At 42.3% G+C, this 25523-nt stretch overlaps 1 protein-coding gene across 4 annotated transcripts in view; it reads right to left on the minus strand.

The window, feature by feature from the left end:
* Nucleotides 1-25523, minus strand: part of apba2b (amyloid beta (A4) precursor protein-binding, family A, member 2b) — a 255994-nt gene that overhangs the window by 75072 nt on the left and 155399 nt on the right. For 2 of the 4 annotated variants that reach the window (XM_049471042.1, XM_022665124.2), the window contains exons 3-4: nt 15100-16327; nt 3311-3391 (exon numbers count right to left, since the gene is read on the minus strand). In XM_049471042.1, the coding sequence (XP_049326999.1) occupies nt 3311-3391; nt 15100-16278 (1260 nt within the window). In that variant the 5' untranslated portion in view covers nt 16279-16327. Of the gene's footprint in view, nt 1-3310; nt 3392-15099; nt 16328-24489; nt 24571-25523 lie in introns of those variants that run through there. The other 2 variants (XM_049471041.1, XM_049471040.1) reach the window with 2 other exon arrangements.

Raw genomic sequence — 25523 nt, forward strand, 5'->3', positions numbered from 1 at the left:
GGAGTGAGGGAGGAGAAGGAGGAGGCAGTGCTCAAACAGTGCAGAGATAATAGGCTGGGAATGTCTTATACCGCCGAAAACAAGCAGCTGAACTCACTGGATTCACTTTAAATGTGTACATCATTTCCATATTAATAAAATACTGTCACTACTGCCACACACTCCCTAAACCTCACACTCATTCCCCCACCAGTTTAGTCACGATCAATTCCAGCCAACAGCTTTTCAGTTTACATAGTGAACCTGCGGCAGTTCAACAATTGAGTTCTACATTTTAATAAGAGTTTTATTCTGGATTGAGCTTTAATAAAGGGCAGATAGTATACATAATCTTCAAACCAATATATGTTTTGTTCCCAGTAGTTTAGACATTAATGGTTGTGTGTTGAGTTATTTATGATGAGGGTACAGCAAATGTATACTGTTATATAAGCTGCGCACTGACTACTTTACATTATATAAAAGTATCATATCTTTAGTGTTTTCCCATGAAAAGATATGATAAAATACGTACAAAAATGTGAAAACTGTATTGTATATATACAGCATGTATATGCATGAAAATGCATTGAACAATTTGTGGTATGCCTCACAAGATAACACCTCACAACTTACACAGGTGTGGGCACTTTCAAGCTCTCCACTTAGGTACCACTCTATGATATACAGGTGCTGGTCAACGAATTAGAATAATTTAAAATAGTGCAATCATTGAAATTCTTTGAATGCATTTTTTGTGCAGAAAGCAAATCAGGTGTTCACCGCACCTGTCCTACTCGTTAGACTAATCACAGAACTCGTTACCTGGAAAAAAATTTGCTCAGCTGAGCTTTCCAAAAGGCCCATTTAGGCCATTTAACTGTGACACTGTTGTTTTATTGAATTAGAATAATGGAGAAACCATTTCATTGAATTAGAATAATTTTTATTATAATTACAATCATCACTTTCTCAGTATTTTGTGGCTGCCCCCTTGGCTTGTATGACTGCCTGAAGTCTCCGCGGCATCGATTTGACCAGCTTGTCGCAAGTTTCCGCACTCACAGCTTCCCAGGCAGTGGCGATGTTCTGCTTCAGTTGGTCCAGTATACTAGGCTTTCTGTCGCGAATTTTCCGCTTGACGATGGCCCAAAGGTTTTCAATGACATTGAGGTCAGGCGAGTTGGCCGGCCATGCCAAAACTTCAAGCTGTTTTTTAGTGAACCAATCTTTGGTCGACTTTGCCGCATGAGCCGGTGCAAGATCTTGTTGAAATATGAAGTCTTCTTCGCCGAACTGTTCCTCAACAGTCGGAATCAGGAACGTTTCCAGAACATCTTGATATACGGCAGCATTGACAGTCTTCTTGAGGAAGCAGAGTTTCCCTACACCTCGAGCGGACATGCATCCCCAGACCATAACGCTCTGGGGAAACTTGACGGATCTTTTCACGCACTCGTGGTTGTAGGTTTCGCCACCACGACGCCAGACACGAGGACCTTGGTCACCGAAGGAGATGCAGAAGCGTGATTCGTCACTGAAGACCACTTTCTGCCAGTCTTCAGCAGTCCACTCGCCGTGTTCTTTGGCCCACTTCAGCCGTTTCTCCATTTGTTTCTTGTTCAGCATCGGTTTTACTGCTGGAACGCAAGATTTGAAGCCGAGTTCGCGCAGACGACGGTAAGTGGTTGATCTGGAGACGTCAGCGCCGGTCTGCTTGTTCCACAAGTCGGTGAGCTCGGAAGTGGACTTGAACCGGTTGCTGACTGCGATCTTTCTCAGCTGCTTGTTGTCGCGAGCAGAAGTTTTTCGGACGCCGGAACAGTTGGTGCGCTTGCTGCAGTTTTTCTTGAGAGCTTTGCAGACGGAAGACTGGCTGATGCCGAGCTGCTCAGCAATTTTAGTTTGGGTCAAGCCTTGTTGGCGAAGGGCTTGAATTTGAGCCACTATTCCGGTTGAGAGGTCGAGCTGCTTACCCATGATTGATTTTACAACTTAGAAATTCTACTCAACCCTGACTTTATACTGCACAGTGAACACTCTTCACAGAAAACAAAAATTCGAGCATTTATTCTAATTCAATGAAACGGTTTCTCCATTATTCTAATTCAATAAAACAACAGTGTCACAGTTAAATGGCCTAAATGGGCCTTTTGGAAAGCTCAGCTGAGCAAATTTTTTTCCAGGTAACGAGTTCTGTGATTAGTCTAACGAGTAGGACAGGTGCGGTGAACACCTGATTTGCTTTCTGCACAAAAAATGCATTCAAAGAATTTCAATGATTTCAAATTATTCTAATTCGTTGACCAGCACCTGTATTTATTCACTACTGTCCCATGACTTTTAGAAATTTATTATAGCCAATGTCCAGCAAAAAAAAAAAAAAAAAAAAAACATTTTTATTGTTTTTTTTATTTTTTGATATAATGTAAATCGTGAAATGTTTAAGAAATTTATGAGGAATGGACCAATAGAAATGCTCCAAAATGATTTCATTACTTGATCTACTTTTCACTGAAAGTAGGATGATTTTTTTATGTAAAAAACACAAGGATCCATTATTTAAATATATTTAAATGACATTTATAGGTACATGTTTGGGTAAATTAACCATTGTTTTTTAATTCTATAAACTAATTCCTAATTAACACATAGCTATTTAGAGCATTTATTTGCAGAAAATGAGAAATGTTCAAAATAACCAAAAAATATGCAGAGCTTTCAGACCTCAAAAAAAAAAAACCCCACAAAAACCTACTTTATATTCATTTAGAAACAACAATACTAATGTTAAGAAAACCTCTGGAATGTAATCAAAAGTAAGATGTATAGTCACAAGCTGTCAATTAAAGCTGAACTGCTTGAATTTTTGCACCAGGAGTAAAGGCATAAAGTTATCCAAAAGCAGTGTGTAAGACTGGTGGAGAACATGCAAAGACGCATGAAAGCTGTTATTAAAAATCAGGGGTATTTATTTATTTTATTTTATTGCATTATTTGAGGTATAAAATATCTGCATCTTGTTCTTATTTTGATAATTTCTATTTTTTTGTAAATAAATTATCTAAATGACAAAATGACCTTTTTGTTATTTCAGCCATTTCTCAAATATATACTATATGTGTTTGTGTGTGTGTATATAGTATATTGTATATAGTGTTGTGTATTGTGTATAGTGTATTGTATAGTATGTGTTGTGGTGTAGGAATAATGAGTCAGTGTAGTGAATGATTGACAGCAGTATTTTGGGGGCTGATCAGTGCGGTACATTTGATTGGCTGTAAATTGGACAACAGTGTGCGGCTGAAAGGTCAAAGGTTAATGGATCCACCTCTGGGACGTTGTTGTTCTCCAGTGGGCCGTTCAGATCCGAGCGCTGCTGCTTCCTCGGCTGTTCTGCACCGTTACACACCTAAACATACACACACACACAGAGAGAGAGACAATAAGAAAAAGACAGTAAGAGAGAGTAAGAGAGAACAACACTTAAACAGCCGTTTTAATAGGTTAAGTAAAGCTAAGCTAAGTAAACAAAACTGTAATTCCTAAAAAAAGATATTTTTCTTGCTGGATGTTAATCTACACAGATTTCTCTCCTGAAAACTGTTTATTTGGGTGAGTAAAGCACTTCTGTTTATTTAGAGTAAGCTTAGATTTCCAGATTTCCACTAAGGCAGGGTAAGGCAGCATTAGTTTCTAACTGCTAGCGCTAGCAGTGGTTAGCACTAGTAAATGCCACCCTACACTGCTACACTGAGGAATCCTGAGTGTTCAGGTAAGCCAGGGCGATATTAGCTAGCGGTTAGTCCCACGTAGCTTGTTTTAACACGGTAAACGGGCAGGCTACCATCTAATATACTCACCTCTGAACAGTGAAAGAACTAGTGCTTAGCACGGTTAGCAGATAATGCTAATGTAGCTCCAGCAGTGCTAGCCGGGGTTAGCAGCAGGCTACAGGCTGATATACTCACCTCTGAACAGTGAAAGAGCGACTGATTAGCAGCTAATTAATTAATGCTAAAGCTGCTCCAGCCTTAGTGCTGGAGAACTAAACTGAAACTCCTGTATGATGCTGTACTTCAGTGGAGTGGCTTTACTGCTCCCTACAACCTGACTGATAAAATTCATACGTTCATAACGTTGGGACCAGATTCTGTGGATATTTCTTATGTAAAACTGACAAAACATATAAAACCCTCACTGCCTGTCAAGGTGTGTGTGACTCCATATATACTACTGCTAGGTGAGGGAGGAATGGGGAGTAGTATTGTGGGTAATTAGCTATAGAATTGAGAGAGTGAGAGAGAAAGAAAGAGAGGTATAAGAACGGTAAATCCTCCATCAGTACAGTGGGTTTTCTCAGGGGCTGTAAACCCTGCAGATATCAGCGTATCAGAACACCAGCATTTAAAAACCCGACAGATAAACCACGACACTCAGAGGATGACCAAGATCAAAAGATCGAGTGAAGAAAGCAGCTCATCTGCCGGAGTGGACAGCAGGCTGCCTCTACAGCACAGCTGCAGATTTCTGCAGATCATTATATAATATTAATTGATTTCACAGAACCAGCGAGCCGCCCCTCCGACTCCGCCAGACATCCAGCGTCTTTAATCATCAACATCTTTACATGATTAGAAACATTTGGAATGTGGTTCTGCTCCAAGTCCAAAACTCAGATTAACACTAAGGGACCTATCTTACACCCTGCGCAAGGTGCATCATGATGATCATCACCATCTTACACCCTACCAGTGGCGTGCAGTGGATATAGTGGGTACCCCTTCTGTAACCACCCGCCCCCCTGCCCGACCGACACATAGATAAATATTACAATAACTATATATTCTCTGTCTTGACTGAGTTATATGAACTTAATACACATCAACAGCCCACAAATACAACAGCTACAAACTACAAAAGTATATAATAGACCCAACAATAAATGCTTAATTTTCCTACAAAGATCACTCATTTGTATGTCTACAGGACGCCAGAGCAGCCAAAACATTAAGGTACACATAAAACTTACCAGTCAGGCAGCCTATTAAATCTGATTGGTTAGATTGTCCTATGACTTTGCTAACAGACTCATTACTACACCCTTCTCAAAATCAGGAGAAGGGGCACGCAGACACGTGAGCAGAAGCCATTTTAAAAATATTTGAGTGGTCAGTACCGCTGTCAGTCAGATAAGAGTTCTGTAGCAACTGAAAAACACAGACTAATGCTTTGAATTAGTTGCTGTTTTTTATTTTAGTTAATTTATAAAATAAATGCTTACACAATAATTATATTATATACTGCCTCATAAAAAAGTAATTATTTACATGCACTTTTTGTCACCCCTTTATGAAGGGTTAGAAGGGCCTAGCTGCACACCACTGCACCCTACCAACACTATTCTATCTATTTTGACGCCTTGCGCCTGTAAAGTTAAAATAGCAAATATTGCTTGTGAATATATTTACACCAATGGGTGTGGTGGTCTTAAAATGAGGTGTGTTTCTGGCGTATTGCTATCTTGGCAATGGATAGTAATACATAACACACGTAAACCCCCGCTCCAGGGTTGCGCTGTTAAAATAGCCCTTAGTGAAGTTTAAGGGTTACCTTTACCCAGCACTCTGTGCTGTATCTCTTTATAACTAAGGCTGTATCTCTAAAAAAATGTTATCCTTTAGTGTTTTAGAGCTGCAAAATTGACTATGGAGGAAGGGCAGGTTGCATTCTCTGCTGCAGTGCTGTTAGTCAATCAGAGATGTTATGTTTGCATGTATGAATATTCATGAGCAACAGCCGAAATCCTGTCTTTCTTCAGACACCTCTAATCCAGTGAACTAAATCAGAGATATACAGAAACACTGGAGCACTTTTTTCTTTTCCTTTTTTTTTTTTCAAAAAATGCCTCACATGGCATTTATTTATGCTAGAGACACAACTAGACATTTTAAAATGAATGAAAAAAAAAACGATGGAATGAGACCTTTTGGAATGAGAGATTTTGTTTTTGTAATAAATCTCATTCTGATATAAACTGTAGCTCTATAAGTACTAAAGCACTCTTTCCTGATTGGCTAGATGCAGCTTGGCTGCTGTATTTATTTGCATGAATTTGAACTCTTCCCCGCAGTGGAAAAAGTTAAACTCATCATGCAGCTCTACTCTGAAAAGAATAGGCTAAAGTTCTAGTGGACACGTACTGACTGCAATGTTTAACACCCCATCCACCCATTAAACACCCCCTCCAGCAGCTGAAGCCAAGTATAAATCCATGGAGAATGATATCAGAAGCCCTCAGTGGTCTGTTCCTCCAGCCAGCAGTGGAAATTTACCATCTGTTCTATAATACACTGTACAAATGTTCACACCGCAGTGTAATAGCATCACTGTCACATAAAAACTCCATTCTTTCTTTCCACACAAAAACACCAGCTGCTCTGAACCAGTGTGAATTTTTCATGAATACTGCATCAACTGAAGTGCGGAATAAAATCGTGTTACGATAATGTAGAGTAATCTCTTTGACCCGAGGCTTATTCACTAGTTTGAAGTTTGAAGGAACGACTAATTCTTTAGTTTGTGTCATAAAAACTTTTAAAACAATTTCTGTTATTAAAGTTTCAGTAGGTATTTTAAATATTTTAGTAACAGTTATAACCTACTAAAGCTTAAAAGCTTAAAAGTATTTTTGTTTTGCTTTTTACAAATCCAAACAATATGAATACACTTCAATACAATAATAGGTGCTAAAAATATTCATACTGAACATTTTTAACATCCCTTGCAAACATAAAGCCAAAAAGCACAATTCCGTTCTTACTCGCCCCTGCAAAAATATTAATACATCGTGGAATCTCAATTACAACACTCTGCAGATGGCTTTTAATTTGAAACAATGGGAACAAGCGAAAGGGGATCAATGAAAGAAGAGATTTTTCTTCTGCCTGATGAAAATACTCACTTAATGTCACTTTTCTGTCTCCAGATCAGTGTGAAACAATAATCCTATACGTTCAGACTCCACAGTTTGGGTCCAAACCCAAGTAGCAGGTGTAAAAGGGGTCTTGAACCATGATCTGGACTAAAGCACCAGAGTTTGATCTAACTAGGGGCATTTTGTTAGACAAAATAGACTCTGGTTTGTTTGTACCCTTAGTGCAGTTTAATTTTGCAGGTGTGAAAACGATAATTGCACAACTGGACTGAGACCAGCTAGAGGAGGTCGTCTCTGAAGTGCTTTGCTTGTGGTGAGAACGTGGTTAGCGGGTAATGCTAATACAGCTCCGGCCTTGGTGCTGAAGAACTAAACTAAAACACCTGTATAACACTGTACTTCAGCAGAGTGACTTTACTGCCCCTTAGTACCTGACTGGTAGAAATCTTAACCTGATTATAAGGACACCTTTAAATTGTTGGGATAATTAAAGGATTTTAAGTGCACCTTATAGTGCAAAAAATCCAGTATATACAATGTAACAAACACACAAACCTTGGTCTGGATTTCAGGTATAAAATACACCCTTATAATTGACTTTTACCATTCATTACCTCACTGATTGGGCTGGGTGTGAGCAGATTAGCTCAGATGCTAACAGCCAGACTAAAGTCCCTATGCTAACAGACACAGCTTTTGCTAAAATGCAGTGAATGTAATATTGAATATAATACTGATGTTTTTTTTAAGCTTTTTCTAAAAGAGATATCCAAACTGCTGCATGGTTAGAAAGAAGAACTGAGAGAATAACTGAGATGAATTCAGATGATCAAAGCCCAATTTGTGTCTAAAAGAAACAGGAAGGGAGGAGAATGCTAACCTGTGTTTATCTGGGGGTGTTATTAAATATAAAGGTCTGGTGAAGAAATTATAATTTTAGGGTGACTGGGAAAGGCTCTGATTATACTGGCCTTGATCTCGGGAGATGTTTGGACGCCTCCAGGTTTTTGTACGATTACACATCGCTCTCTCTTCCTCTGAAGCTTTTAGCTCAGTAAACAGGCAGTAGAGGTTACAGCACTGAACAAGCTCATGTAATGTGTGCTTGTAAACAGCTGTGATCACTTGTAGATCTGTTATAAACATGCTTACGACTCAAACATAGCCTTGATTCGTCTTTAAAAGTCTTATTCCATCTTTTTTTAAATTTATTTTATAACGTCTAGTTGTGGTGTCTAGTATGAATGAATGTCATGTGAGCTGGTTCTTGTAAAAAAAAAAAAAAAAAGTGTTCTGGTGATCCGGTATAACTCTGCTTTGGGCGGGGAGAAACTATAGTAGTTTAGCTCTTGCTCATGAATATTCATACATGCAAACATACCACCTCTGATTGGCAATCAGTCAGACAACAGTTAGAAATGTTTTAAAATAAAGACATTTTTACACTAATAACAGTCTTTGCAATGTCATATGTTACTTTACAACATGTGTAATGTCCTGCTAAGTGCAGTTCAGCCACTGCCCTAGTTTTAGAGTCTCTGTAAAACGCAAAATCCACCGGAGATCCTATTTAAAGCTATGCTAACACACAGAGGTGGGTAGTCCCATCTGCTTCTGGCTAATGGTTTCGTTTTCAGTTTGTTTCAGGATACTGCCCGCAGGACACACAGGATACTGCACACAGGACACTGCCAACAGTCCTGTGAATGCTGCCCACAGGACGCTGTTCATAGGACCCTTCACACAAGACACTGCAGAAAAGACGCTGCCCACAAGAAACTATCCACAGGACGCTGCCCTCAGGAAGCTGTCCACAGGACACTGCCTACAAAACACTGCACACAGAACACTGCATACAGAATGCTGCCCACAGGACACTGCTCACAGGACACTGCTCACAGGACACTGCACAGACAACGTCCAGCCACAGGATGCTGCCTACAGGACACACTGTCCACAGGACACTGCACACAGCCCTGTAAACACTGCCCACAGGACTACTTTCAACTGTTCAAAGATCCACTCACTGTACCACCAGCATAACCCACACTAACACCTTATACACCACCACCATGCTAATCAGTGCTGATCACTACAGTGCTGAGAATAATAATAATAATAATAATAATAATAATAATAACAATAATAATAATAATAATAATAACAATAACAATAACAATAATAATAATAATAATAATAATAATAATAATAATAATAATAATAATAACAATAACAATAACTGTCAGGTCTTAGCCCTGTCTCGTGTCTCTGTGTGTCTTCCCCACGTGACCTGTGCTCCCCTGTGTCTCCCGTCTTAGTAGATTTCCACCTGTGTCTCATTTGTAGCTCCGCCCCTTCCCCAGGTGTTTCCAATTCTAGAGTGTTTCTTGTTTCCTTATATAGATCCCCTGTGCCACTTTGTCTCTGTCGGTCTTTGCACCTTCCCCTGTCGTTTGTCTCTCTGTGTTTCATAGCCTCTGTTCCTCGCGCCCTTAGTCTCTGTGTTTATCTATAGTTTTATGTTTCTAGTCTCTTGTTTATTTCAGTTAGTTCCTTGTAGATACCCCTGCTTAGTGTTTATTTTTCTAGTTTATTTCCATTGTATATATTCCCTGTTTATTTATTGTCTTTTTCTCTAGTTGGTTTAGTTTATGTTCTCTGATTTGTTTTGGTTTATGGTTATTTGTGTATCTTTGTTTCGTGTTCCTCATTCAGTGTTTCTTTGTTATTTATTTATTAAATTATTTATATATCGCCCTACCTGCACTTGTGTCCGCCTCCTCGTCTCCCTGCCTGGATCATTCGTGACAGAAAGACCGACCACAACATGGACACAGCAGGTTCTGCGTGGATGGGCACCAGGATGGCGATTCGCCGTGCTCCTTGCGGGACCCCGGCGCAGGACACCTCGAGGCCTCAAGGACGCCGCAGGCCTCGGGGTAGGCGCTCTAAGGGGTCCCGCCAGCCGGAAGAAGACCCCTTTTCTGGGGAGGATTTTCTTGGGGGGGCGATGAGGGTTGGTGCTTTGAGCCTCGGTACCTCCATGTACCCGAGGCTCAAGGAGCGGGACCCGTGGGACTTTCTCGGGTGCGCTCCCAGCAGCTCCGAGGACGAAGAGGAGCTCTACCCCGCACCGGCCCGTGCTCCGTTACCGTTTCCCCCAGGGGCGGTGCTCTACCCCGCTCTCGGCCGCACAGTTCCAGAGGCCGTCCCGACTCCCGTCCGTTCCCCTGCAGCCAAGGTGCGCTCCTCACCGGCGGTTCCAGAGCTAGCTTCCCCGGTGGCTAAGGCGTTAGCTTCCCCAGCGCCTCCAAAGCTAGCTCCTCCCGCGGCCAAGACACTCTCCTCTCCCGCAGCAAAGGCGCACTCTGTGACTTCCGCGGCGGCTGTGAAACCGCCCTCCGGGACTTCCGCGATGGCAGTCGAACCGCGCTCCGTGTTCCCCGCGCTTGCTGCCGAACCGCGTTACAGGACCTCCAACCCAGCGAGCCAGCCGCGAGCAGAGACTTTCCCCGCGCTTGACTCAGCCGGAGAGAGTACAAATCCAGTCCGGGATTTTGCGGCAACCGCACTCTCAAGCCCCACAGCTGCAGCGCCAGCACCTCAGGCTGAGGAGCTGGTTTTCATGGCGGCTGCAGAGCTGGATTCCGCCGCTGCGATCCAGCCTCTCTCTGGGACTATCTCCGCGGCAACCCAGCCGTGCTCCGGGACTGTTATGGAGACTTTTCCCGCGCCGGTTTCTACCGGCGGCCCCGCGCTGCTTGCAGTGGACTTTACCGGCGAGGCTGCAGATCCAGTCCGGGGTTTTGTTCCACCCGCAGTCTCAAGCCCTGCTGCTGCTCCGCTGGATCTGCACACACCCAGCTCCGAAATTCTCTCAGCGGCCACGCCCATCTCCGAGGTGTCTTCGGCTGCTGAGCCACGCCCCCGGACTCCTGCCGTGTCTGCAGAAGCTGTTCCAGCCTCCGTCTCTGCTGAAGCTGTTCAAGCCTCCGTCTCTGCTGAAGCTGTTCAAGCCTCCGTGTCTGCTGACAATGCTCAAGTCTCAGTGTCTGCTCCAGCTGTTCCAGTCTCCGTACCAGTGCCAGCTGCCCAAGTCTCCGTACCAGTGCCAGCTGCCCAAGTCTCCGTACCAGTGCCAGCTGCCCAAGTCTCCGTACCAGTGCCAGCTGCCCAAGTCTCCGTACTGGTGCCAGCTGCCCAAGTCGCCGCGCCGCCAGCGCCAGCTCCCGCTGCCAGAGTCGCCGCGCCGCCAGCGCCAGCTCCCGCTGCCAGAGTCGCCGCGCCGCCAGCGCCAGCTCCCGCTGCCAGAGTCGCCGCGCCGCCAGCGCCAGCTCCCGCTGCCAGAGTCGCCGCGCCGCCAGCGCCAGCTCCCGCTGCCAGAGTCGCCGCGCCGCCAGCGCCAGCTCCCACTGCCAGAGTCGCCGCGCCGCCAGCACCAGCTCCCGCTGCCCGAGTCGTCACCCCGCCGGTTCCTGCTCCCAGAACTTTGTTTGGCCCCAGGTCCCACGTACCCAGGCAGGCACCCAGGTCCCCTGACTTTGTCCCCAGTACTGTGCCCAGGCTGGCTCCTTGGACTTCCCCTCAGACATTTGCCAGTCCTGGGCACCCACCCGTGTTTCTGGTCCCCATGTCTCTCCCTGTTTTGGTCCCTGTCTCTGTTTACGTCCCTGTACCCGTGTCTGTCTCTGTCTCTGTTCCCGTTCCAGTTACAGTGTTCGTTTCTGTCCCTGTTAATGTCCTCGTCCCTGTTCCCATGTCCAGTCCCGTCCAGTCTCCTGTTCAATCTCCGTCCCCTGTCCAGTGTCCTGTCCAGTCTCCGTCCACCGTCCAGTTCCCTGTCCAGTCTCCGTTCCCCATACAGTCTCCGTCTCCTGTCCAGTTCCCCGTCCAGTCTCCGTCTCCTGTTCAGTTCCCCGTTCAGTCTCCCATCCAGTCTCTGTCCTCTGTCCTGTCTCCGTTTCAGTCCCCGGTTTCGTCTCTTGTTTTCCCCGGCCTCTCCCCGCCGCCAGCCCCCGGGGTTCGTTTTTACGCGCCTCGGGAGCTGCGCGTTTAGGGGGAGGCTTCTGTCAGGTCTTAGCCCTGTCTCGTGTCTCTGTGTGTCTTCCCCACGTGACCTGTGCTCCCCTGTGTCTCCCGTCTTAGTAGATTTCCACCTGTGTCTCATTTGTAGCTCCGCCCCTTCCCCAGGTGTTTCCAATTCTAGAGTGTTTCTTGTTTCCTTATATAGATCCCCTGTGCCACTTTGTCTCTGTCGGTCTTTGCACCTTCCCCTGTCGTTTGTCTCTCTGTGTTTCATAGCCTCTGTTCCTCGCGCCCTTAGTCTCTGTGTTTATCTATAGTTTTATGTTTCTAGTCTCTTGTTTATTTCAGTTAGTTCCTTGTAGATACCCCTGCTTAGTGTTTATTTTTCTAGTTTATTTCCATTGTATATATTCCCTGTTTATTTATTGTCTTTTTCTCTAGTTGGTTTAGTTTATGTTCTCTGATTTGTTTTGGTTTATGGTTATTTGTGTATCTTTGTTTCGTGTTCCTCATTCAGTGTTTCTTTGTTATTTATTTATTAAATTATTTATATATCGCCCTACCTGCACTTGTGTCCGCCTCCTCGTCTCCCTGCCTGGATCATTCGTGACAATAACATTAATAATAACAATAATAACAATAATAATAATAATAATAATAATAATAATAATAATAATAATAATAATAATAATAATAATAATAATAATAAAAATAATAATAAAAGCTGCTATGTGGTGATTCTCTCCTGTGGGTTCTGAATATTAAAGAACAGGGTAAAACTAAAAAAGGGCTCCTTTATACTCAGAGGAGCTGAAAGAAGATACAGAAAAAATGCCTCATGTCTATAACAGATGCAATAAGAACATAAGAGAAACAGAACTTTCAAAAAGCATGCTATTGTGTTTTCAGGCAGGCGTCAGCTACTGTTTAACTTCAGACAGGATGTGCGAACCTTTTTGTTGGATTAGGGCACAGTGCATCAAAAATGTACATTTTACGTCTTTAATTGATGCAGTATCTGTGTTTTTATTGTTTTTTAGAGTTCTCTGTGCTTCAAGGTCTTTGTTTTCTGCATAAAACCACAGTAGGACGTGCAAACAATCAAACGAGCTCAGCCTCACACAATACAGCATGAACACAATGCAGCACATTGAGCACAGAGTGAATAAAGAATCTGATGTTGGGTTTTGTTTCTCTATTCTAACACACCTGATTCAGATCATTAGATAATTATCTGATCATTCAGGGGGCAGGAAGTGTGCTGTGCTCACAGGAGCCGCTGGAGGACTGCTGGAGGAGTCAGCTGTCAGCAGGAAGAAAGCTGTTAATCTATTAGAGAAACTTGACATTTCTGCTGTCACAATACCAACGCTCACTCCCAGACACCACCACACCAGCACAGGGTGAAGAACCAAAACCACACACTCCTGATCCTGACCACAGGGAGCAGAAGCTTCCGAAGGGTCGTAAGCCCACAAAGAGTGAAGTGTAAGTATGATGCCTTTTGAGGGTGGATTCTTGGGGTGGGACAGTATATCGATATCTCGATACATTGTATCGCTTTGACTTTATCATATCGTATAGACCGTTTCAACGAGGGAAAACAATAGCAAAGCTACTGCGCATGTCTGTTCCTTAGACGCTTCCGGTGGCGCTATTTTCAAGTATTCAGCTGTCAAAAGGACAAGCGCATTTTTCGCAAATCTCCTGAGTTGTGAGCGGACACTGTAATTGCAGGGCAGGTCAGCAGTGTGAAAAACTAAAGCACGCTGTTTACTATGGAGGACCAAAAATGACATAAGTATAAATAAATAAATGCACATATAAATGTAGAAATAAATAAATATATAAATAAATGAATAAATATATAAATGTCGAAAAAAAAAAAAAATATATATATATATATATATAAATGCACATATAAATGAATAAATAAATATATAAATAAATAAAGACACGTATAAATAATTGTATAGGTAAATAAATAAATGAATAAATATTAAATAAAATGTGGAAATAAATCAATAAATAAATGTAGAAATGTAAAAACAAATGAATGAATAAATAAATAAAAGTTGACATAAATAAATGAATAAATACATAAATATATAAATAAGAAATGTATTTATAATGTAATTTGTAATTTCTTTATTTACCTATACAACTATTTATGCATGTATGTATTTATTTATATGTTTCTTTCTTTATTTATTCATTTATGTGCATTTATTTATATATTTATTTATTTCAACATTTATTTATATATTTATTTATTTCTACATTTATACGTGCATTTATTTATTTATACTTATGTCGTTTCTGGTCCTCCATAGTTTACTTGTTTAAAGAACAATTTGAAAATCTGCTGGTAATGACCTGATTTTCAGTGTTTGTGACTCTCAGATTAGGTGAAGTTTGCAGTGTTGCAGCAGTTCTTGTGTTCTTGTGTGTAGGGGAAGGTTTAAATTAAATTACATCCACTGTTATAAGCGCTGTGTCCTAGGAACAGCTACGTCACTTCCTACACTCATGAATATTCATCTGAAACAATCTATTGACACACATTATCAAATATGGATATATTTTTTAATCTTCTCTAAACTATTTTCACACCTGAACGTCTGGACCAGAGTCTGCCTCAAGGTTCAAGTCTTTGTTATATACAATATTGTTTATCCTATATTTGCTTCTTCTGATTCAGTTTCACACTGCAGTTTTAATCCTAAAGCAGATTTAACAGCTTTACTACAACATCTGTCATCATCTTTGTGGGCGGAGTCTCTTTATAATTCATATTTATTGGTTTGGCAGGTGTTATGATGAATTCTAGCTCTCTGACAGAACCTGACTCTGCTTCACTTGAGTGTAACAGATTCTTCTCAGATTCCTTATTTCTGTTTATGAATAAGGGTTACTCTACTTTTACAGTAAATAAATACATTTCCAGTTTAAACGTTTGTCCATTCTGCTGCGTGACGCACCAAAACGCAAAGGGGAGTCAGATTTCAGCACAACACCAATTCTTTTTTTTTCTGGTTACCGTATTGTGTGCTCTGTGAACCTCCTGACCAATCACAGCCCAAATCAGGACGTTTACATGATCCAACAAACAAAGACAATCATGATCTGTGGGCAGTTTATCTGGAGAGGTGTCCTACCTGTTCTCTGACCTGCTCCTGTGTCCACCTCCTCCTTTCCTCTGGTGTGCGGGACCGCCCCTTCACGCCCCTCTGAGGCTGCGGGTTGTGCCCGGCGGAGGGGATATTGAGGGATTTGGGTCTGCCGTCGTGGCGGTGGGGTTGTGGAGGGTACGGGGTGGGAGCGGGTTCGGGTTTGGGCAGAGCTTCAGGCTGGTAGCGGCTGGCGGCCGTCTCGGGTCCCAGCTCCTCCGGGCTTTGGTCTGTCCCGCTGCTGAGGCTGCCCATGCTCATGCTCATTTTAATCTCAGCCACAATCTGATCGATATCCTCCTCCGTCTCCTCGCCCGTCTCGCCCTCTATGCCCTTGTGGCCCCTGTACGAGTTCCCATTGTCCTCTGGGGCGTAGTAGTCTCCTGTGTATGTCTCACGGTTCTGATCCTCCTCCTCTGGTTCTTCCTCTTCATTGGGACAGTAATCCTCGCTTTCCTCCCCGTCTTCTTCCTCCTCCTGGTTCCTGCCCGCAGGTAGGGCGTGGTCCTGGTGAGCTTCTGGATGATGGTGGTGGTGATGGTGGTGATGGTGCAGGTTTTGGTGGTCCAGGACGGGTTCTGGCCTGCCGTCGTAAATCTGCTGGTCCGAGTCCTGCTCCTCCAGAATTTCACAGCGCACCTCCCCACCTTCCATGTCCCCCTCGCCATCCCCCCTGGCCCACTCCTCCTCATCCTCCTCCACCGCTTCCTGGCACTCGTCCGTGTCCGGCGGTGGTGGGGCTCGGACCGCCTCGTAGTCGGTCTCCTCATTACAGTCCACGCCCTCCAGGTAGCTGTCATCCTCGGGGCAATAGCGAATATAGTACGTCACCCCCTCGTCCTCCTCCGGCAGTCCTTCATCATAGTCTTCCTCTTCATCCGATGTGTTGTTGACGTAGTCCGAGCTGGAGTCCCCGTCCAGGCTGTCCACACGGCCGCGGTAGTCAGAGCGCCCGTGGTCAGGAGTGGTGGGAGTGGCAGGGCGGCTGTTGGGTAGATGCTCCTCCTCTTGGTCACAGTAGGGAACAGCAGATGCTTCAGAGTCCACAGGATGCTCCTCGTACTCCTCCGGGGGGCGCTCTGCAGGGGCGCTGGGGTAGGGAGCGTGGAGCTCCGCCGAGGCCATGCTGCTGGTGCTGCTGGCCCCTGACCTCTTCCTCTGAGCCATAGAAAGAAACACCCAATCACTGGCCTTCCATCACTGGGAGTCTTCTGTCCTGCCACACAGAAAAAAAGAGCAAATGTTAATATGGGATGAGTTATTACCACAGAATAACAATCAATAATTTAGTTATCTGATTTAATAAATAACAAAACCATGATTGTCTCACTTTGGTGTGATTAGTCTTTGCTAAAGTTGTAATGAGTCAAGTAAGTCAAGACCAAGACAGGCTTAAGTAGAGGCTTAAATGAGACACATGGAGTTTGAGTTGAGATTACTATCTAATACCCCACCAACAGTCAATTTTCACACCTTGTGCCTGCATTGTTTAAATAGCAATGGTGCTTGTTAATATATCTACACTAATAGGCCTAGTGGTCTAATGTGTTCAGGAAAATTTCTGGTGTATTGCTATCTTGGCATGGAAAAACACAGGTGCACCACTGACTGAACCTTGACATATGTCAACAGTCAGACGTTCTTTGCTATCTTGGCATAATTTCTTACGCACACACAAGGACACGTTGCAGTACCCAAACCCAACTTTTACATCAAGAATAAAATATTCCAGAATCCAAAATAAAATTACATTACTGCTCCCATAAACCACCTGACATGCCCTACATTGCAGTTGATGGTTTGCCTATAGATCTTTTACTAGTTAAGACCAACTCAAGACTAAACCGGGACACACTGGGTTGGTTTCCAGGACAGAGATTAAGGCTAGTCTTGGACTACACATCATTTTGGATGGAGATTTTCCATCGAAAGACTCTAAGACTTTTAGTCGTCAAGTCAGAATCAAAACAAAGACAAACTTATTCTGAATCCAGACCAAGTCTTTTTATTGTCATATAGTCAAAGACTATATTTTCCATTCAATGTAAAATCTTCAAGTCCTAGTCCAAGACTAGTCTTAACCCTGGTTTGGAATCTGCCACATCCAGTTTGAGTTGAGATGAAGACTTTTAGCAGGCAAGATCAAATCAACACCAAAACCAGGACACATCGACTTTGAGTCAAGATCAAGAGACATTGAAACACTGAGATCAGGTCAAAACCAAAGACATTTATTAATCAAGCACAATTAAAGACCAAGACCAGGACATACTGAGTCTGAGTCAAGACCAAGAATTAATAGTTGAGTTAGATTTAAAACCTAGATTGAGACACACTGAGTCTCAGGCAAGACCAAGACATTTAGTAGTTGAGTTTGAGTCAAGACCAAAACTGGGACACATTAGGTTTGAGTCAAGACAGAGACTTTTAGTAGTCAAGTCCAAGTCTAGACCAAGAATAGGACACATCACAAGTTCGAGTCAAGACCAAGACTATTGGTAGTAGAGTCCAGATCAGAGTCTAGACAAAGAATGGAGCACATCAAGGTTAAGACCAAGACCAAGGGCAGTTTCCCAAACAGGGAAATTAACTACACAAAATTCTGAATAGAGATTTTCCATTGAAAGGAAAAAATATAGCCTAAAACTGTGATTAATCCCTGTCTGGCAACCTGACTGATCCAGTTCAATTCCCAGAATTTAACAGATAAAGTAGAGACTTGAGCTACCCATTTATACACTCTTAAATGTGATTATTATTCAACTGAGATAGAAAAAAAATACTTCTGTGTGCCGACCAAGACCAACGCTCACAAGAAGTGCTGGTACTGCGGTGCCCAGGGGAGCAGTGAAGTCTAAGGGCCTTCCTTAGGGGCCCAACAATGGCAGCCTCTCAATCCCACAACCCTGTTATCAGTAGCCTGCTGCTCCAACCACTGAGCCACCACTGCTCAACCGTAGTGTTATGGTCGGGGCTCGAACCCTGGCTAACTGTGCTCTTACTCCAAAGGGGACCAATCCAGAAAAGGTTTCAGACTCACTGCTGTAGACAAAAGGTGTTTGGCTTTCCTATTCAATTAAAACTACAAAGCTTTAAACACGGCTTATCACGACTAAATTAACTATTCTCAATCCTTTATTAGGAAACAAACACTGCCAAAACATTAAACACGAAGAAAACGATCAAAAATCAAAGCTCTAATCAGCTGCAGAGCTTAATGAAGGAGATTAAACATTCAGCCTCTACTGAAGCCCATCGATCCCCCAGTCCAACCCCAGCAGCCCACCACTCCCACCCTGCCGGACTCTTTACCCACTCAGTGCCTGATCAATTACTGCAATCAAGCCGGACAGATCAGTTACCAGATCCACGTGTTGCCCAGCATCACCTCACAGATAACAGCTCATCACCAGCCTGAACACTAAGAGCAGTAGATAATGGACTGGTGAATCAATAAGGTCACATGACCGATGCTATGATCATTAAAATCAATTACTTTTCTTGGATTAAATAAAAACCCTCGTTTATCAAAAATGAAAAATTGTGATTGTTTAGAATGCTCACAAAGTAAAACACTGTGATTGGTTTGGCAGCAGAACTGTACGATGATATCTGTATTTCCAATATCAAAATGCCAGTGGCGTGCAGTGAATATAGTGGGTACCCCTTCTGCAACCACCCCCATACCCCCCCACACCGCTGCCGGCCGACCGACACATAGATAAATATTACAATAACTACATATTCTCTCTCTTGACTGATTAATATGAACTTAATACACATCAACAGCCCACAAATACAACAACAAACTAAATATACAATAGACCCAATAATAAATGCTTAATTTACCTACAAGTACAACCGTTCAACAAAGATCACTCATTAAACATTAAGTACACACAAAAACTCACCAGTCAGGTGGCCTATTATTGTGAATTAGTTTCACATTAAAGGTCAGCCTTAAAAAAGGATTTTTAATATGATGTGACGCAATATCTGTCTGATTTACAGTCGCAATTTCATTATAGTTCCCTCCGTTTATGACTAAGCAACGAGTAACACCTTCAGCACAGCGTTGAGAAGGGGTTCCACAGCCATGGCCCCGCCCCCGTAGTGAAAATCATGAATCTGATTGGTTAGACTGTCCTTCGACTTTGCTAATAGATTCATTACTACACCCTTCTCAAAATCAGGAGAAGGGTCAAAGCTTTTTTTTTAAAAAAAAAAAAGCTTTGATTGGTTAAAACCGCTGTCAGTCATATAAGAGTCCTGTAGCAACTAAAAAACACAGAATAATGCTTTAAATTAGTTGCTGTTTTTTATTTTAGCTAATTTCTAAAATATTTTTTTACACTTACAATAGCTATAATATATATTTCCTGATTAAAAATTATGTAATTATTTAGATGCATTTATTGTCACCCCTTCTCTGAAGGGTTAGAAGGGCCTCACTGCACACCACTGCAAAATGCCGATATTACAGTGATGGATAGACTGCAGCTTCATTAAGCTACAGATTCAGATAATCAGTACTATTATTTCCTTTTAAAAAAGGACATTTTAATCAGGTTTTTTTGTTTTTACTTATATTTGCAGCTGAATTTTAAGCTTAATTATTAGTGTTTTCTGGCTCTATTTAATTTTTCGGTATCATTTTTTAGGTCTTTTTTGGGTGTATTTTTATATAAATTTTCTTATTAGGCTTATTTGTTTTATTATTTTGGCTTAGTTAAATATTTTAAGGCCTAATTGAGCTACATTATTTACATGTTTTTGTTGCAAGGCTTATTTTCCTGTGTAATGGTTTATGGCTTTTTTATTTTATGGTTTTATTATTTTTGAGATTTATTTTTTACTTTTTAAGTTTTCTTTTTTAGGCTCATTGTTTTGTTTATGTTTTGGGTTCATTATTTAGTCTTATTTGTTTATGATTTAGGTTTTATTCTGAGCTTTATTATTTCTTTTTTTATTATTTCTATTTTTTATTATTTAGACATATTTTTATTTCCATATTTTATCTATTTATATATTTTTATTATTTAGGCTCATTTATTGTATTTATTGTTTGGGCTGATTATTATTATTATTATTATTATTATTATTATTATTATTATTATTATTATTATTTTAGGTTTTAATATTTAATTTAGTAAAGTTATTGGGTATACATTATTTTTAAATACATCCAACATCTAACAAATGCTATTATTAAGCTATTTTAAGTTGCAACCATTGCTGACACAGATGTGTAGATGCACATGCACAGATGATCTAGCCCTGTAGTCCCTATTGTCCTTTTATATTATAGGAGTACTGCCAATAGATTAGGACTCTCTGGAGCAGATAAACCTATTAATGGAGCTAGTATTGAGTTGTGGAGCAGTGGAACTGTGTTGTGTGGAATGATGGTGCTGCCTCTGTTGTTTTGGATGGGATAAGGTGGGGTGTTGATCATCCATCATCCGGACCTCACTGAATGTCTTGCTTCAATAAATCTCTTTTATAGAACCCCTAATTCTGGAAGAATGAGCAGGTGTCCCATTACTTTTGTCTCTACAGTATGTATAGTATGTATATCAGTGAAGGCCGGTCCTGTCGTAATCTGAATTGAGACAGGGCCTGGGCTGCTGTATTGTCTTTTTCATGTCTGACAGTGTGGAAGGCGACAGTCTGAGTGAGGTTGCGTGTGTGTGAGTGTGTGTGTGTGTGTGTGTGAGTGTGTGTGTGTGTGTGTGTGTGTGTGTGTGAGTGTGTGTGAGGGGTATGCGTGAGGAATGCGGTGTGTAACGGATTCGCGGACGCTGGCCGGTGTGATCCGTGGCGGGGTGTATTGATCGCGGCGCAGCAGGGTGGGGAAGGACACGGCTGAGGCAGGATTAATCTCACAGCCCAGGACTCTCACAGCTCAGATCCAGAAGGGCGTGGCAGCCGGAGAGAGAGAGAGAGAGAGAGAGAGAGAGAGAGCACGGGCGAGAGAGTATCACAAAGAGCGAGAGAAAGAGTGAGAGAGGGAGAGAGAGAGCATGGGCGAGAGAGCATCACAAATAGAGAGAGAAAGAGGGAGAGAGAGAGAGAGCACGGGCGAGAGAGCATCACAAAGAGAGAGAGGGAGAGGGACAAAGTGAGAGAGAGAGAGACAGAGGACAGAGAGAGAGAGCACGGGCGAGAGAGCATCACAGATAGAGAGAGAAAGAGGGAGAGAGAGAGAGAGAGCACGGGCGAGACAGCATCACAGAGAGAGAGAGAGAGAGAGAGAGAGAGAGACAGGGCGAGAGAGCATCACAGATAGAAAGAGAGGGAGGGAGAGAGAGAGAGAGCACGGGCGAGAGAGCATCACAGAGAGAGAGAGAGAGAGAGAGAGAGAGACAGGGCGAGAGAGCATCACAGATAGAAAGAGAGGGAGGGAGAGAGAGAGAGAGCACGGGCGAGAGAGCATCACAGAGAGAGAGAGAGAGAGAGAGAGAGAGACAGGGCGAGAGAGCATCACAGATAGAAAGAGAGGGAGGGAGAGAGAGAGAGAGCACGGGCGAGACAGCATCACAGAGAGAGAGAGAGAGAGAGAGAGAGAGAGAGAGAGACAGTGGGAGAGAGCATCACAGATAGAAAGAGAGGGAGGGAGAGAGAGAGAGAGAGAGAGCATGGGCGAGAGAGCATCACAAATAGAGAGAGAAAGAGGGAGAGAGAGAGAGCACGGGCGAGAGAGCATCACAAAGAGAGAGAGGGAGAGGGACAAAGTGAGAGAGAGAGCACGGGCAAGAGAGCATCACAGATAGAGAGAGAAAGAGGGAGAGAGAGAGAGAGAGAGAGAGAGAGAGACAGGGCGAGAGAGCATCACAGATAGAAAGAGAGGGAGGGAGAGAGAGAGAGAGAGCATGGGCGAGAGAGCATCACAAATAGAGAGAGAAAGAGGGAGAGAGAGAGAAATAGAGAGAGAAAGAGAGAGAGAGAGAGAGAGAGCATGGGCGAGAGAGCATCACAAATAGAGAGAGAAAGAGGGAGAGAGAGAGAGAAATAGAGAGAGAAAGAGGGAGAGAGAGAGAGAGAGAGAGAGAGAGAGAGAGAGAGAGAGAGAGAGAGAGAGAGAGAGAGAGAGAGAGAGAGCACGGGCGAGAGAGCATCACAGAGAGAGAGAGTGCTGTTGCTGGAGAGATGCTGTGAGAAACTGTACACACACACACCATTTACTAAAGCAATTAGAGCCCAGTACAGAAAGATAAATGATGCTACGACTCCACACACACACACACACACACACACAACACACACACACAAACACACAACACACACACACACACACATTGTGTAATTGAACCAATAACACGCCACTGTATACCAAGGCTCTCTGCAGTTTACAGGACACAGAGAGAGAAAAAATAATGTGGTCTGCATTCTCTCTCTCTTTTATTCTCTATTTCACACACACACACACACACACACACACACACACACACACACACACACACACACACACACACATATCAATATGTAACAATCACACTGTAAATATATATTAATGTATTTATCAGTTTAGTTTATTAGTGTTTTTTAGTTTAGTTTAGGTTATTATTTAGTCTTGGGATGAGCTGGCGCTTCTATTGTTCAGCACCTCCAGGAACTCCTTCCTTCAAGACTAAGAAAACTATTCCAGGTGACTCTCCCTCATGAAGACAGTGAGATTAAAATACCAAGAGTGTGCAGATCTGTCCTCAAATATACAGTAAATGTGATACATAGAAGAATCTAAAGTATAAAACAGATTTTTTTTGTTTACAGAATAATTCAGCATGTGTTCCTGTATAGCTTTAATATAGTCTTCAATATTTAATTTACAATGTAAAAAAATAAAAAAATAAAGAAAAACACGGTATATATATATATATATATATATATATATATATATATATATATATATATCACAAGTGTATACACAATGGCTCTGTGCAGTTAACAGTACAGAAAGAGAAAGAATAAGGACTGTATTCAAACACACACACACACACACAGTGCCATCCCCACCAGTTACCAGCACCAGCCACTCTCACACAAGCGTCTCTCTCTCTCACTCTTTTTTACTCTCACTCTCTTTTACTCTCACTCTCTTTCTCTCTCTTTCTTTCACTCTCACTCTCTCTGTCTTACTCATTCTCCCTCTATCACTCTCACTCTTTCTCTAAGTCTCTCTCTCTCTGTTATACTTTTACTCTCTTTCTCTCTCTTTCTTTCACTCTCATATTATCTCTCTCACTCTCACTCTTTCTCTCTCTCACTCTCACACTATCTCTTACTCTCTCTCTTTCTTTCACTCTCCTATTATCACTCTCTTACTTTCATTCTCACTTTTTCTTTCACTCTCATACTATTTCTCTCTCTCATTCTCTCTCTCTCTCTTTCTCTTGATTACACATGTCTATAGCTAATTACCAACCAATACTATACCCCATTCCTTCCTCATCTAGTAATAGTACACATAGAGACACACACACAAACACACACACACACACACACACACACATGTTTTTATTTAGACAGTATGTGGTGGTTATATTCATATTCCTTATGTTTTAACAGTATGTAAGAAACTATATGTAATAATAATGTATATCCCATACATATTTTAGAATACACACAAACATATCTATATGTATCACTATTACCCACAAACTAAGAGTATTACATACCACATATGTATATACCATTATAAATTACCATTGTTATGCAATATAACCTATATTTAACAAAATATATACAATTTAGTTTATATTTTAATATTAATGTGTCCAATATGTAGAATACATATATCACATGTATGCTGTTCTATATGTATTATATACAAACAGTAATATATTTACATGTCATTCATGAAATATATACAGTGTATACCTTATATAACACTACATAACCTCATTTAGCAAAAAGATAAATAGAATTAATTTTTCACAACAAAGGCAGAACCATGCAGCTCCTGATGCTACAGGCTAATAGGCTAACTCTGTGCCCCTCCCCTTTTATTATACAGCACATTTATATCCCACGCACACACACACACACACACACACACACACTCATCACTACACACTACTTTACTATAACACAAAACTAGACTCTTAACACAATTCTCCCATTACTCCCATCACTGTTCACACCATGTCACCAGTGTTCACAGTGCTCACCAGTCTCAGCCCATCTGCTCACACTCTGTACACACCTCACCCTGTACACACACACACACACACACACGCACACATCACCCAAGACACTCTCCACACAGCTCACACCTTCAGCCCCGGGCACTTTTCTGGATCATGTAGGTGCGCACACACACACACACACACACACACACACACACATTAACACACACTAACACTGCTCATCTCCTACCTGTTTCTCCATCTCTCCCCGTCACACACAGCACAGCAGAATCCCCCCAGCACCCGGACCACCACACATGATTGACTGCTATACATTATGGCCCTCCCCCTACCCTCCTCCCCCCCCCCCCCCCCCCCCAGCTCCAGCTGCTCCAGCCCCTCCCTCCCCTCCACCAGCAGGCCAATCCCAGCACACTCTGGAGAGAGAGCGAGTATAGATCCCAGCGTCTCCCGGGTTCCTGACCCTCTGCCTCTTTGTTCAACCTGAATACATTATAAACCACGCCTGCTGTACAGATCCACACACTATAACCCAGCCCTGAGCCGCTCTTTAACATACAATCAAATTACTGAGCACTATTACACAACCTGTGGAATATGGAGTCGGATATCCCTAACAGAATAAATACAGAAATACTGTTACTAGTGTCACTACAAAAAGAATACACTAAAAATCACATTTAAAAAGTATGTAACTAGCTAAACAAAACAAAAATATATAAAATATATAATAAAAAGGAAAATGATTAATGCAGTAACACTTTTGGTCGAAACTTAACAAAATGAAGCCTTTGGACAAAAGTCTGAACAGAAAGCAACAAGTCTTTTTGCAAGATTTCACAAATTTTACGGACTACATTGCCCAGGATACACCACACACTGACATCACACTCAACCCCACATGACACTTCCAGGAAGCAGGTCACCTGAGTACTAGCCCTATATAAGTATTGAAGGTTTATTCCATAGACTGTATATAGCTGGACAGACCATCGCCTCTCAAAAGTGAAGCCACCACAGGTCGGGCGCCCCCTGCTGTTCGGTTTCAGAAAGCTGTATAACCCCACCCATCCCCATAGGTTTCAATGGCAAAACTAACAACTATCAATCACGTTTTTTTCCAATATACTGTAATTCTACCTCCTTTATTTAAATGCAACAGCTAGTGTAACCTCTGCTTATATTGTTGCATTTTTATATCCCCACAGAATTAGTTTTTTAAAACGTTATTCAGCTCTATTCAAAAAGGTGTGGTTATTGTAA

Source organism: Astyanax mexicanus, chromosome 23, assembly GCF_023375975.1.
Source record: "Astyanax mexicanus isolate ESR-SI-001 chromosome 23, AstMex3_surface, whole genome shotgun sequence".
Lineage (NCBI taxonomy): Eukaryota > Metazoa > Chordata > Actinopteri > Characiformes > Acestrorhamphidae > Astyanax > Astyanax mexicanus.